This window comes from Vanessa atalanta, chromosome 15 (assembly GCF_905147765.1).
Source record: "Vanessa atalanta chromosome 15, ilVanAtal1.2, whole genome shotgun sequence".
Taxonomy (NCBI): domain Eukaryota; kingdom Metazoa; phylum Arthropoda; class Insecta; order Lepidoptera; family Nymphalidae; genus Vanessa; species Vanessa atalanta.
In genome coordinates, this window is record NC_061885.1 from 2,141,951 (window position 1) to 2,156,572 (window position 14,622).

General features: G+C 30.8%; 2 protein-coding genes across 2 annotated transcripts in view; both read right to left on the reverse strand.

The window, feature by feature from the left end:
• Window positions 1-8,200, reverse strand: part of LOC125069129 (calcium-transporting ATPase type 2C member 1) — a 34,599-nt gene extending 26,399 nt beyond the window's left edge. The window contains exons 1-2 of the mRNA XM_047678508.1: window positions 8,021-8,200; window positions 5,687-5,794 (exon numbers count right to left, since the gene is read on the reverse strand). Coding sequence (XP_047534464.1) covers window positions 5,687-5,794; window positions 8,021-8,119 — 207 coding nt within the window. The 5' untranslated portion in view covers window positions 8,120-8,200. The remainder of the gene's footprint in view (window positions 1-5,686; window positions 5,795-8,020) is intronic.
• A 1,136-nt stretch (window positions 8,201-9,336) lies between these two features.
• Window positions 9,337-14,231, reverse strand: LOC125069180 (NADH dehydrogenase [ubiquinone] flavoprotein 2, mitochondrial). The gene is made up of 7 exons (XM_047678580.1): window positions 14,086-14,231; window positions 13,838-13,963; window positions 13,468-13,658; window positions 12,887-13,034; window positions 10,762-10,821; window positions 9,830-9,906; window positions 9,337-9,497 (listed from the first exon to the last, which is right to left on the reverse strand). Exons 1-7 carry the CDS (start codon window positions 14,119-14,121, stop codon window positions 9,398-9,400), a joined length of 738 nt encoding a protein of 245 aa, XP_047534536.1. The 5' UTR covers window positions 14,122-14,231; the 3' UTR covers window positions 9,337-9,397.
• Between the last annotated feature and the right edge of the window lie 391 nt (window positions 14,232-14,622).

Sequence of the window (14,622 nt, forward strand, 5' to 3'; positions counted from 1 at the left end):
GAAATCGCCCAGCTGTTTAAGCGGGATAGATTTACAATCTCTGCTCTGCTGTGATCCAATTAAAAGGGTGAAACTAGTGCAATTATTATAATAGATAGTGATAGATATATAATAGCATTAGCATTAGCATTAGCAGCCTGTAAATTTTCCCACTGCTGGGCTAAAGGCCTCCTCTCCCTTTGATGAGAATGTTTGGAATGAGAAGCATATTCCACCATGCTGCTCCAATGCGAGTTGGCGGAATAAACATGTGGCAGAATTTCGTTGAAATTAGACAAATGCAGGTTTCCTCACGATGTTTTCCTTCACCGCCGAGCACGAGATGAATTATAAACACAAATTAAGCACATGAAAATTCAGTGGTGCCTGCCTGGGTTTGAACCCGAAATCATCGGTTAAGATGCACGCGTTCTAACTACTGGGCCATCTCGGCTTTTTTAATAGATAGATATATAATATATGTGCTAGATAGGAGGTGCTATATGAGCGGAATGAAGGGGAAAGCGTATATAGGATAGGTGTAAGGTACCAAAGTATTTTTTTTTATGATACAGATAGGCGGACGGGATATTGCCCACCTGATGGTAAGTGGTCACCAAAAGTAAAAAGTAAAAATTCAATATAGAAACGATACACTTGATTATTAATAGTCAAAAATCTAACACTGATTCGGAGACAAAGAACTCGAATCGAAGAACCGGCGAAAATACGGTTTTTTTTTTTAAATAAATTTTTTTACAATTTTTGTTTTCATAGATATTTTCGTTAATTTGAAACAGCCTGGAAGCGATCTTCTCATTCCCAAGTCGAGCAATCGATTATTTAATTAATAATTAATATAATATAATAAATGATGGAATATATTTGAACGTTTTCTGAGATCCTGTCGTAAAAATAATAAGTATAAATTGTCCCATAAAAGAGTAGGTAACTAAACCTGTGTAATCGGGTATTTGAAGTAACAAGTTTATGCTTGTTCCTTTTATTAAAAGTATGTTCTTCAAAATTTCTGGAAGAATCGATTATAAAAAAATTCAAAAATACGTACATTGATATCAATGTCAAACCTTGGGAACTAAGATGTCATGTACCTGTAGTTATATTGTCTCAACTACCCTTTAAACCGGGATACAACAACACTGAGTATTACTGTATGGCGGTAGAATATGTTATGAGTGGGCGGTACCTTCCCGGTCGGGCTTGCACAGGGCCCTACCACCAAGTAGACTTTACCATCAGATAGCCCATTTCAACGTCTACCGTCTAACTAAAAAGCAATTAAAAAGCTAACCAAACCGATAAACTTTACATATATCACATGAATACCATGGAAATAAAAAAGTCGAATAACAAGTTTTTAAAACACGCCATTTAAAAACCTAGCTCCGTTAAATTTATCTAAACACTAAAAACAACATAACGAATTACGATTTCTCCATTTTCCTGTCCTGGATCTTGCTCCGATGTCTTAGTCATAATTGAGACTACGAAGGTTACAGCTTATAGTATTTCTGAAAGGAATATAAATGGAATGGCCACCACGAGCCTATTCCAATCGGAGGAGGAGTAAAGATAAACGAAAATACGATTTAAATATTGCACGCGATTTACTTATGGCTCAGCTATATTATATACAATTAAAAAAGATCGCAATTAACATGTCTTTATTTATAATACAACACTTTTCCACTTAACTATTAAATTAAATTTTAAGATAAAAACTTCACCGACCATTGAAAACGTAATTTCTCACGAATCCATAATGTAAACCATAGATTATTACTATTCAAGAACTCGACCGATCGCATCTATTCAATGTCATTATCCTATGATTGGAACAGACTATACTCAAAACCTTGACATTGCTTTTATTTTTATCATTTAATTTATGTATTAAGAAATATTTTTCTTAATTATAAATTAAATAAATATAATTCACTTATGGTATTGTCTAGCCGAGTCCCGACGCTAATACATAACTTGGAGATCTATCTGTTCGGTCACGAAGGCGCGCGCCTTCACGTTAATTTGTCGGCATGCATTAGTATGAGTAATGCTAGTAATTATAAGATTACTTAGTGTGCGTGAGACGATTAATGTAAGAATAAGGACAGCGAAAAAAAAAAAATTAGATTATATTTGTTAAAGCACGGCGATCATTCGCACACCTTCGTGAGCGAACTGGTATATACGTGAAAGTACTTCTTTAAGATTTAATGAGATCTCGACGTCAGAGTTTCTATTGTTTAAAAAGGTCTTGTTTACGATCTGAATTCAACGTTTAGACTTTTAATTATTTAGTATCTCATTTTAATCTTTTATTCTCAATCCAAGTCATAATAATGAGACGTTTTATTAATGTAACGGAAGCCAAAGCCGTATCGTGTCTTTGTTGAGTGGAATATTTTTATAAAAGAGTATTTCAATGAAAATGCATATTGTACATAGTCATCAGGTCAACGAGTATCTTGTGTATTATTTTCAGAATCAGGGGTTGGGAATTCGACATTACGATTAGATACTTTGTAAAATAAATACGTATTATTTTTTCACTTTTCATCTCAATTGTATTTAAATATTTTTTGCTTAAGTGTGCATGATATTGTCTCCTATAAAATTGAAGGAGCACACATATTGTTTAATGTTAAAAAGATGTATTTAATGTGTATCTTTTGTTGGAGACTCATAAATTATATAAATAAATAACGATTCAACAGAACCTGTTAGTGCCCATTTAAATCATGTCGCTCATTCAAATTCATACAGAGAATTGTTTTTATGAGTTAGATCTATTAATCAATCAAACTTGTTATCTGTGTATTAGGTTTCTTGTTTATATTATTAAATATTAAAACAACAAACTGTACATTTGCATAATTCTTAGTTTAAGATAATGTTAAATAAAATTACAAAACTATTTATTATATCATCAATTAATTATCTCGTTTTAATTTTAAGTTTTGAACCATAGATAATCTTATGATTGAAATCAATTAGTTTTGCCTGAATAATAATATCTGACATGCGCGGTTTGCATCGATTTTCAGGAGTGTTTAGACATGTTTCAATTAGCACTGCAGTATGTATCAGACCGTTTCTGTCCCGCTGGGTGTTGTTTTATACTAAGACAAGTTCGACTACGTTAATATTTAGTAGCTGTGTACAATGTCTGGTCTTTTACTTATAAACGGAAGCCTAAACACCGATTTACATTTTTAGCTTTTGAATATGTGCGCTCGTTGCCGTGAACTTTTCTAAGATAAATTGTAGACTATGTTATTTACTCTCCGGTTCATAAAATATATAAATATATGCAATTCTCGTCTATCCATCGCGATGTGAAAGAACGCACCAACACGCTTTTACACCTATATATATATTATTAGATTAGATATTATTTTTAGAGAAAACAGATTCTGTCCGTAATTAAATGCCACCCAGAATCATGAACGTATGTACGTTTATAGTTTTGTGTGCATGTGTTTATGTACCACGCATATAACAGCACAAAACGACTTGACATCAATTAACAGTACATAAATAAAGACCTCAATTGAAAAAAGGTTTTCGACCGCTAGATTGTTTGAACTTGACAATCACATGAGGAATTTCTGTAAACTCGCGTTCTCACTTTTCGATTTTAGTCGAACTGGTAAAACGAAATTTCGATTGGACCGCCTGCGAAAACATTCCATCACATTGAAGCTACAGTAATTGAATTTGATTATCCTTTATTGTTTTTTTTATTGTTATTATTAAAGTTAATACTGTGGGACAAGTATAAATCTTCAATCTTATTAGTATAGTATTAGTATAGTATGAAGGTCCTTGTTTAAGGCATTTTTCACTATTGCAATGAGCTCCATAACTGCTGACGGGCTTCGAAACTAATCCATACCGCAGTTGGCAAATATCTTAAGTATCCTGATTCTAATACTAATTTATTCAGTGTATCATCATTCCCTATTCCTTTGGTGCTGGCTATTTTTGTAACATTGCTATCCTATTTGAGTTTAGCGGACATTTACAACCAACTACCGGCCCGACCACAATCTTCCGTGAGAATGCTTTGAGGGCCACCCGACCTGTGTGGCTGTATTCAGCTCCGTCGGATTTACAAAGTATTTTTTATATAATATAAAATATAAATAATTAACCAATGCCTCATAATTTATGTTTTGCGAAACGAATGCGTATCGGCTTGCATGGTTAATAAAATGGAATGTATAATTATTGCAGAACAGTAATACAATAATACCGATATGCGTTGGATTCCAGAGACGAGGTCACGGTCAATGATCTTATTTTTTACGACAGAATCTATTGAGATGTGGCTTCAAAATATAAAATATAAAAAAACAAACAGTCATAACATTTGTTATTGTATAAGAAATTAATACTAAAGCATTTTATTACAAATGAATATAATATATACGACGAAAAATATAGTAAAAATAATGACCTTCTCGATAGTTCTTTACAGTTCAGATCCGAGCATACATCGTGAAACTTGTATGTTTCAGATGAAATTCTACCATTTGTGTTAGAGTTAGAATCCATACAAGATAACCATTCACATAAGTTTAATGGACGCAGTACAGAACACTACCAACTATAAAATTAGAGACTGTTACTGAGAATTTCTTTACCGAAAAATCAATAACTGTTTACTGAGCCAACCAGGGTATGAACCCAACTTCTAGACAAACGAGCCACTTAGCGAATAAAATTGACAAATATGCAACATACTGGCAATATAAACACGTATTTACATATGTACGATACCGGTAAGTGTATTATAGTTGTAAATATTAGCAGTAGATTTTTAAGTACGAGAACAGGTTCTGATTAATCACAGAAAGTCAAGTATGCAAAACATATAATTTTAATTGAAAAAAAAATAAAAAACAAATAAATATCGAATAGTATTGTTTATAAAACGAATATTATAAAATTAAGATATACTTTATCGTGTAATACTAATACTATGATTTGTATTGAATGAATAGTGAACGCAAGCTCCTTGTCAAATCCCGCACGTACCATAGGACTGCAAGATATAAATGTACCCGCTACGTAGCAACGTGGAGGATTAATATCAAATTAGTTTTCCAAATGAAATAATAGACCTAAAGCCAATGGAATTTAAGACGAATTTACAAGCTGAAAAGATAAATGGTCTCGACCGCCCGCGTAAATAAATAATAATAATGTAATCAAATTGACTCCATTCAAACTAATTTACATGGGGTTTTTTTTATCTTTATTTAAAGAGCTTTGTCAAACACGAATTTGTCGCTCCATTCAATTTTTTATTACACTTATACAAAAAAATTATTACGCACATTAGATATCATACACGTACACGTCGTCTTATGTTAATCTCAACAATTTTGTACAATAATGTAGCTGTTTCAGAACGCAAATAGGGTAAATGTAACAATACTGAAACTTCAAAAGTTCAAAATCCTAAAAATAGTTTTCATATCTGACTGTCTTCATTCTAGATGTATTTCATTATAACAATAATATGCAATGTGGAATATACATACATACTACTTAACATTCCAAGACATTCCAGACAGTAATTTTTTTAATTAATAAAATTTTCAGTAATTTTTGAAATAAAGTAGTCTTCAAATCGCAGAGAAAAATTAATATCTAAGAAAAATAAATGATTACTTACCGCCTCCCAACTTAGGATAGAACTTTCGACGGCACTGATCCACATATCGCCGGCGCCCGCGCTCACGTCCCCCGCGCCGCGCCGCCCGGCTTCTTCCGTATTCGAATGCTAAAACAAACAAAAAACGTCTACACCCATACTACATTGAATTACACTTAAAATCAGTTACCTAGTGCTTCAATCCGCGATTCACAGATCGTAGCAAAATAAGCATTATTATTAGCCTCAAGGTTATTTTATATGGAACACCAGATTCAGTTAAACTAAATGTGAGGAAAATATAAAGATTATTCTAACCATACTTTGGTACAGTTCAAATATTTAGGAATTCTTCATTCAAGAAATGTATGTTTACATGTGTGTTTTCTAATTTCATAAAACCTTAGCAAGTATTTTCGACAAGAATTTAATAAAGTAAAATTTAATTGTTTCCTTCTTGTATAGTCTCCGGGAGCCTCGAGAAGTTGATTATTTTTAAAATGTGTTTTATAACAAGAGATGAGCCAATGTAAAATATTATTAAGTTCCTATGAAACAAGTCATTCGTAATCAGGTACTCTATTGTTTCAGATATCAATACAATATTTAAAAATTATCAATAGGAATTGTCCTAAGGTATTTTAGTGCAATTTATAAGTAGATAACAAAGTGCATTGTATAATAAAAATAACAGCAAAGTGTGCCAAATTGTTTAAACATTTGTGATTAGCTTGTTGAGCCCAGGTTTATAAAATAAATACAAATCTATGTTATAATGAAACATCTTCATATTAAACTGACATATTAGTAATTCAAATCTTGCTAGTCAAGTTTAAACAAACATTTTTCTAGGGACTTAATAGGGTTTAGATATATTTTAATTGCATTATATTGCATAATTGATCATTATCAGATATAGAAGTATTTTTATACAGTTGTTAGTTCAGTTATAACAGAGTAAGCATAATACATTAATAAATGTTACCAATCTAAAAAAAAATTATACAAAAGAAAAAATCTAATCTTGTCTTTACAAAATTTACTTCATTTCAAATTATTACCATAATAAAATGATGTCAAGTACTTTTAAGCAATTATAATATAAACGAGGATACTAACAGATCTAAATATATGTGTCCCATTTACACCTATGACAAGTCCTAAATTAAGAACAGAGACGAAATAATTAGCTGACTAATACAACTATTTCAATAACAGAAGGTACTTCATATGACCTGTTAGTTGTGGTAATATATAAATAAGTTATACATGTGTATTTATTTACTTTATTAATTTTCCCATCCTCTACGCAACTAGTTGTTGAACCTAAATGAAATAAGTTTTTTTTTATCTTGACTGTACTGCAATTTCGTTGATATTTATATGATAATTATTTAATATAATAGGTAAATATCATCTTAAACTTTTTTTTAAAATCAAAATGTTTTGTTTTAATTTTATTTGATATTTCTGAAATTACAATGCAAGGTAATAAACAAAGTAAAATTTCTCCCAAAAAACACCACAGAGTTTCTTACGCAGATCGCAAGTGTTTATTTCCCTACTAATAATTACAAAAGTGTAATGCTTATTTGTTGAATAAAGACTAAAGATATTTGAAATTGAATTTGAATAATTATTAATGAAGGGTTTATTAATCAGTTGTGCTATTTTTATTTTTTTGTAATTTAAAACCGGGATTAAAAAAATTAACCCTATTATCTTTCCACAAATGGAGGGTCTTTGCCATGTGGAAGAATTTATTACATTATAAAAAAAAACAAAGCTGAATATGTATTTGATGTAAAAAAATCCATAATAGATTTTAAGAACAGTTATTGTATATTGTTTGAATTAAATTATTATATATCTGGAGGTTTCTATTGAAATACCAACACCGTTTTATTATCAACAGATAAATAAAATAATAATTTGAAATTCATGAACTTGTCTTTCTTGTAGAAATTGTATTATTCATAGCGATCGTCGTTAAAGTAACTCACGTGCAGTGAAAGTGAATAGAATGATGGCATGAAAAATGTTAAAACAGGCATCGAAAATAAAATCGTATTTTCTATGCAGTGTGTAACAATGTACTATGTAAATTTTAGTGCACTAAGTTGAGAAAAATCTAGGTCGGTAAAACCGTAGTAGACGACGTTAAGCCGCAATCATATCCAATATACGGCCGGTGAATTAAAGTCATTTATAAAACATTGTATCGTTACTGTATACCATGGAATTACAGCTCCTTCACATATGCCAGCAGTGACTAATACTAAGCATTAATGAATCAATAACATCTGGATGGTACACAAACAAAATCAATAATTTGAACAACTAAATATCACTAACCAGGCTGGCGGTATCCTGACTGTCTAGTGAATACTTGTCAGTTTCTTTAGTCTGGTGGTCAGAGAAATTCTCATATTTACGCGTGGGACTGCTTTTCATCTTTCACAAAATGCCTAGGAGCTTTAAGCGTCGAAAGACATTGTCTCACTTAAAAAGACAACACAAAGCTCGTACGATCGCGAAGACACTAATGACAATTTGACAAGCATGAAACAACTACAAAACGTGAAATGACGTATCCATATGACAACGAAAGAAAGAGAAATGTCAAAACGTTCGGTAATATACACTGGTTTATCGTAGTCTTTAATATCAAGTTTGTAAGATAAAGATACATCATGCAGTAATGAAACTGATCTTGCTGCGACAGCAATAATTAACAGGACTTAAAATTATATTGTATACTTAAAATTTATTTATGATATATAAATAATAATTATGAGTTTATAAAACTAAATTTAAAAAACGAGACATTTTTTTACTAAAAAGTAAAATAATACCAGCTATAAGAAAGTAGGAAGTAGGAACCCTTTTTACTCAGGCGCAGAAACAATAACAAACACTTTGTTTTTGTTGAGGCCTATGGCCTTTGATTTGAGAGTTAAGTGCCTTTGAGGTTATTATTGAACGGCGCTTATATATTACAATGTAATATAATTTTTCTTTTTCCTTATAGACTACTAATCTAATACCAAATTATTATTTACATTTAAAGTGCAATATATTTATGAAACTGACTAATTATTCGAAAACAATAAAAAACAACTTACTTTTGTAGGCCTTGTATCGGTATCCCATAATTGAAGTTTTGTGTATTCAGTTCCATCGTTTTTATTACGACGAAACATCTGCGTGCATTAAGTATATGTATTCTTTACCGCGAAACTAACATTCAATTGTTTATCACCATTTTCTGTAATAGTCCACGTATATGTGTCACGGCTTTTGTGCGACACGAATTAACATAAAATTATTTTAACTGACTAGATAAGTCAGTTTAATACTCAACAATTTTAAAATGACTAAATACAATATTTACATCTACTTTAAAATGGGAATCATGACTGAAACGTGTTATTCTTTATCGAGACATGCCGATACGCTTATCTTCGTCACGAATTACGCAATAAGCTGATTAACGAACTGTCATTATTTTACATTACTGATATAATTTGGATTTCGAAAAAAGATAAAGGAATTAAAAAATATATCAGTAAAATCATTAATAACTATATTAATCATCATACAATGGAAAAATGCTCTCATCAAATATTATTTAGGATAAGAAAAAATAAATGGCAAAAAAAAAGCAAAAGATTATCTAACATGATTTTATTTAAATATTCCTATTAAATTAATTTTTACACAACAGGTTGTTCAAGCTTTCAGGCCTTCTTGTAAGCCGTAACCAGGCCCTGTTGGTTCTTCAGTTAAAGATGTTAGCCCACCAAGAGGTTCTGCTGCATATCTTCCACTCCTAAATAAAAAAAGAATATAGATAAAAATTTAGTGAAGAAAACATTTAATAGCAATATCTACCAGTATGATTTTGTCACAGGAGTCGTATAGTTTGCCTATCTTTTCTATTTCAGAAAGAATTGTACAGTAAATTTTAGTTAATATATTGCACTTGAGTGGAGAACAATACTGCGAGAAAGCCAAAATCGAATTAAATTCTAAAAATATGTATAAATATATGAAGTGTTCAGGTTAAACTGAATTTATCTATTCAGCAGAAAAGTATTTTATTTATAGGACTTTATATTTCAATGATTTTACAAATTTACAAAAAGACATTGTGTTTTTTACCTCGGTCCAGGTTTTGGCTTTTCATCCCTCTTTAGCTTCTCAATTATTTCTTTAGTATCCTCAACGCTTAAGTCTTCCTAAAAAGAAAAATATATTAATAAAGCATACAACATTATAGGAATTTAATATGAAAACTTGTGAAGATTCAAGATCAACATAATGCTATTTACACAATATTAATATAATAATAAAATATTACATATCTGTACTCTAGTTTTATTATTAGTACATTTATCCTGTTATAATATTAAAATTGACACCTAGGTTCATTTATAGAGTATAAACTTTAGGGTATATATCCTAGTTCAGTTCTTATAACTGAACTAGGATATATACCCTTTGATTGATGAAACTAGTGATTCACGCTACTTTGATTACTGACATTGATATTTTCTCTGTAGTAACAATCATGCAATATTATATACATACATACCTAATTATATTTACTATGAGATTACATTTTAAAATTAAAATAGCGAAAACATAATGTACCTATATGTCTTATTTATGATAGCAAATCCATATTAAATCGTTTGTAAGAAGTTCTTTATAATAATCTAACAGCACACATGAGCTAATAATAATAAATAATATAATTGCAAGTTGGCCGTGACAAGAGAAAATTTCAAATACTGTAATAATATGTTGTTATTCTATGCTAGAAAAAAGTTATATCAGAAACTTTGTATGCGCTGTCAAATACCGAATAACTTATATCAGGATCAATCTTATTGAAAAATCATTATTTGCATATCATTCTTCTTAAAACCAAATACAATTATTGTAAATTATTTTATGATTCGCTTGTTTTCTTCATTTAAAAGAATTTTTATAAATACATAAGACCAGTTAATATGTTGAGTTCTTACAGGGGGTAGAGCAGAGCTACAAAAACATGTACAATGATATAAAATAAATAATATGACACTTACATAATAATCGTCATTAACTTGTACCATGGGTGCGTTAACACATGCACCTAAACATTCCACCTGTAACAACAATATATATCTTTAAATATTAGTTAACTGTTGAAAACGTTTGAGTAAATATCATTGAATAGAATATAATAAGAATATAATTAAAAAGAAAATTTCATGTCAATGTCAAAAAAGAATCGGTCTTAATTTTATTGTAATAAAAAATATTATTTATGGATCCATTTTCTTTCTTAAATTGACATCAAATTGATTAAAATTATCAATTTATTCGGAATAAAAATATTTGCAACTAACGAATTCAACCGCTACTTCGTGCGCGTTTGAATTTAACAAAAAAGTTATTGTTGTAGCCTAAGGTACTCCTTATTACATCAGCTGTCTGCCAGTGCTAGTCCCGTCAAAATCGGTCCAGCCGGAACAAAGAGACGGACAGACAAAAATTGAAAAAAAATATATTTTGGTATATGTACCATGTTAATTTAACATTACAAACAGGCACTCCAATTTTATTACATGTATAGATTTCGTAATTTACTGATTACGCTTTTTGTTCTCAGGAATCGTGGCGAGTGAGGCGTTGCTAAGCAATGGCAGAGGGCAGCCAAGCAGCCGTCTCAACGAAGAGCTGCATACCGTTATGAGGTACTAGTGCTACTCCAACGCCATTACAGTGCCCTTATGTGTTTATTAGTTTGTACAATACAATGTTATATTCTAATCATGATAGGACAATCATTACTTTCCAGAATAACTACTTAACATATCCCTAATGTGTAATGAAAGGCTTTTCAGAAGCCAAAAATTCATAAAACTCACTATTATAGCCTTCCATTGGGAAATTCAATTGGTAATTTTTCTAATTTACCTACTAATGCAAACAGTGGCACGGATTCGATTAATTTTGAAAATCTATTAACAAAATGACACCAATAAAAATCCATTAATAAAAAGAATTCCTAGGGGAATGAGAATATCTCTAGCTAGATTTTTATCCATTGTAGTTCAAAAATGTCTTTCTAATAGTAATTTGGCATGGCACCCTTTGCCAAATCCAGCATCTGTTCTTCCAGTTCCGTCTATCCAGAACATTTTTTTACAGGTTGAAGATGGACACCTATGCTGCCCTTATGTCATTCTCTAGCGGGTCTGCTAGTGGCATTGATGGTATAACAACACAACATCTTATCATCATATTTTTTATTTTATTTTTAAAAAATGCTTAGATAACCTTGAGTAACCTTGCTTAACAAAGTCTTCTCTGATCTGTCTGAAATTAACCCTAACATTTGGGAAAGTATTTTTTGGCAAAGATACGATTAATTCTAATGAAGGCGTTCAGCAAGGAGATCCACTGGATCCTCCTTTTTTTAGTTTGGGTATCCATAACTGCATTTCAAATTTAGAATCTAAATTAAAAGTTTGGTACGTAGATAATGGAACTATAGGAGGGAAAGTGGATGACGTCATTGAAGATTTGATTAAAATTAATATTTAATATAGAACAATTTGATAAAGTTGGTTTAAATTGAATTTTTCTAAATGTGAAATTGTTTTCACAGACAATTTATGTCCAAAAGATAGTAGTTTGGCAATGGAAATACTTAATTAAATTGCACCTAGCATAAAAATCCATCAAAAAGATACACTTTGCTTTCTTGGTGCACCACTGTTTGATGAAGGCATAGAGCCTATTCTTAATGATACAATTAATTATCTGTTTATTTAATTGCTTGCTTTTGATGATGGCCAGGGCAGCATTTTAACATTAACAAAACTGACTAACAAGACTGTGCAGAAGAATTAGAATGACTACTTACAAAATATATCAGTTGTCACTCTGATTTGGAAGAATTTACACTGCAATACCTTAGACACTTAATTCGCCCTGTCACTAAAACTCTCCAAGAATGTGTCAGATTATCATTACATTAATAGTATCTGACTTTGAATTGATTATATAATGTAATACATATACATGTATTACATTGTAATACATAATAGATATAGGTATATATTTGGAATAAAATAAATAAGCTAATAGTAATAATTTGTATGCATTGATATTTATCTCCTCAACTTCATACTCAGACCTGATGAAATATTTCTTTTAACTAACCTCAGATACTGAGAATTTTCCACAAGGGCTGTTTCCCCCAACCTCACAGCCCGTTGCTTCTTTGATAGCATTAAGTACTGCATCAGAACCCCGTAACCAGCAAGGTGTTGTTGTGCACACTTGAACATGGTACTTGCCAATGGGTCTCCTGGAAACAAAAAAAATAAAATTTTATTAGAAACTTTTTTTTTTGAGTAAATCAATGTTAACTATTTTCCAAGGTTTTAGCCTATACATAATGCAATATTTTGTTGATATAAATGCAGATTTTGTAGTTTATAACTTTATATGGTGGAAAGACTTTGTGCATGCCCATCTGGTTAGTACTCACTCATCAGATATTCTATTCTGAGCATGAAATGTCAGTATATCTCGGGGGCAATATTCAGGGTAATGGTTTGTGTGCTATAGTTTTATAAATATCCTCATACATAAAGCTGCAGGTACAGCTAGTGTATGAAAGATATGAAATATATATCAACATACACTAATTTGTTAGAGGTAGCATATGACATAAAATATATTTATTCAAAACTATTAGTAATTTTACCTTAAGTCATCTAGATAACAATAGAACTCACCTAATAAACATGGTATAGAAGGTAGCCACTTCATATACCCTCATCCGAGGAAGGTTTAATAGTTCAGCTACCTTATGCATAGCAGATATTGGGAGCCAGCCACCATTTTGACGCTGGGCCAAGTCTAGTAATGGGATCATAGCCCCTCGCTTGTGACCTTCAGGATATATAGCTAAGAGAGCCTCAGCACGCTGAAAGAATATTTTTTTTTTATTTAGCAATTTTTTTATTTATTAAAAGTATGTGCATTTTTCTTGTCAGGAATGGTAAAACTTAATATTTCAGACATTTCTATTGTGTTCCTAATTTAAATTTGTAATTTAAGAAGAAAACTTAAATCATATTCTAAACAAAAGACTGTCAAATTTACCTTCTTATTTTCGGGTGTAAATTCAAAGGGAATACTTGGATTATCTTCAGGGGTGTCTCGGTGCACAAATAAGCTATCATGTTGTAAGTTTGCTGTTGTCTGGAGCGCTCTGGACGATGCTCGCCACTGAAAATCCACAAATAGTGGATAAATATTTTTGATTTTAGAACTGTCACATTGATATTATGTAATTTTAATTATTAACAATACGGGGCATTCTAAAAACACTAATTATCAAAAACACCTACCAAACCTTGAACTCCAGACCTGAGGCTGGATAACATGATTATTGTTTTACTGTAATTATTTGTATTGCGAAACACTGTTCGCGAACAACCCCACGAAATTAATTTACGATCAGTCTGTCGAGGAAAACGTTCAGAAACTTGTTATTACGCGCAGACTATGTTAGATGAATACAGATAAAATTAAACTAGTAAAGTGAATTATTTTCGAGCGCATCTTTTTACATATTTTGTACGTAATATATATATTTATTAATAAGTAGTATATTTAAGTTATTGCATATACTTAAGGTATGTTATAATTTATTAAGTTTCTGAAGCTAATTTAGAGGTAAAACGGTAACACCTGTTATTATTTAAAAGCAAAAATTTTATTTCACAATAAAAGTGATAAAGTATGGCAGGAGTTTCAAAAACTAAAATAAATTATCATGTTATTAACTTACAATATTTGCATATTTTATATTTTAGCATATCTTACTTTTCATTGTACGTTTTTTTTATGTAGGTACGACATTCTTTAGGCGTACCACGATTAGT

What these genes read in the sequence shown, in the direction of transcription:
- LOC125069180 (XM_047678580.1), bottom strand. Translation starts at nt 14,121, where the DNA reads ATGTTATCCAGCCTCAGGTCTGGAGTTCAAGGTTTG. An exon ending in TTACACCCGAAAATAAGAAG is followed by an intron (nt 13,659 to 13,837) that starts GTAAATTTGACA and finishes ATATTCTTTCAG; the next exon opens with CGTGCTGAGGCTCTCTTAGC. An exon ending in AAGCCAAAACCTGGACCGAG is followed by an intron (nt 9,498 to 9,829) that starts GTAAAAAACACA and finishes TTTTTTATTTAG; the next exon opens with GAGTGGAAGATATGCAGCAG.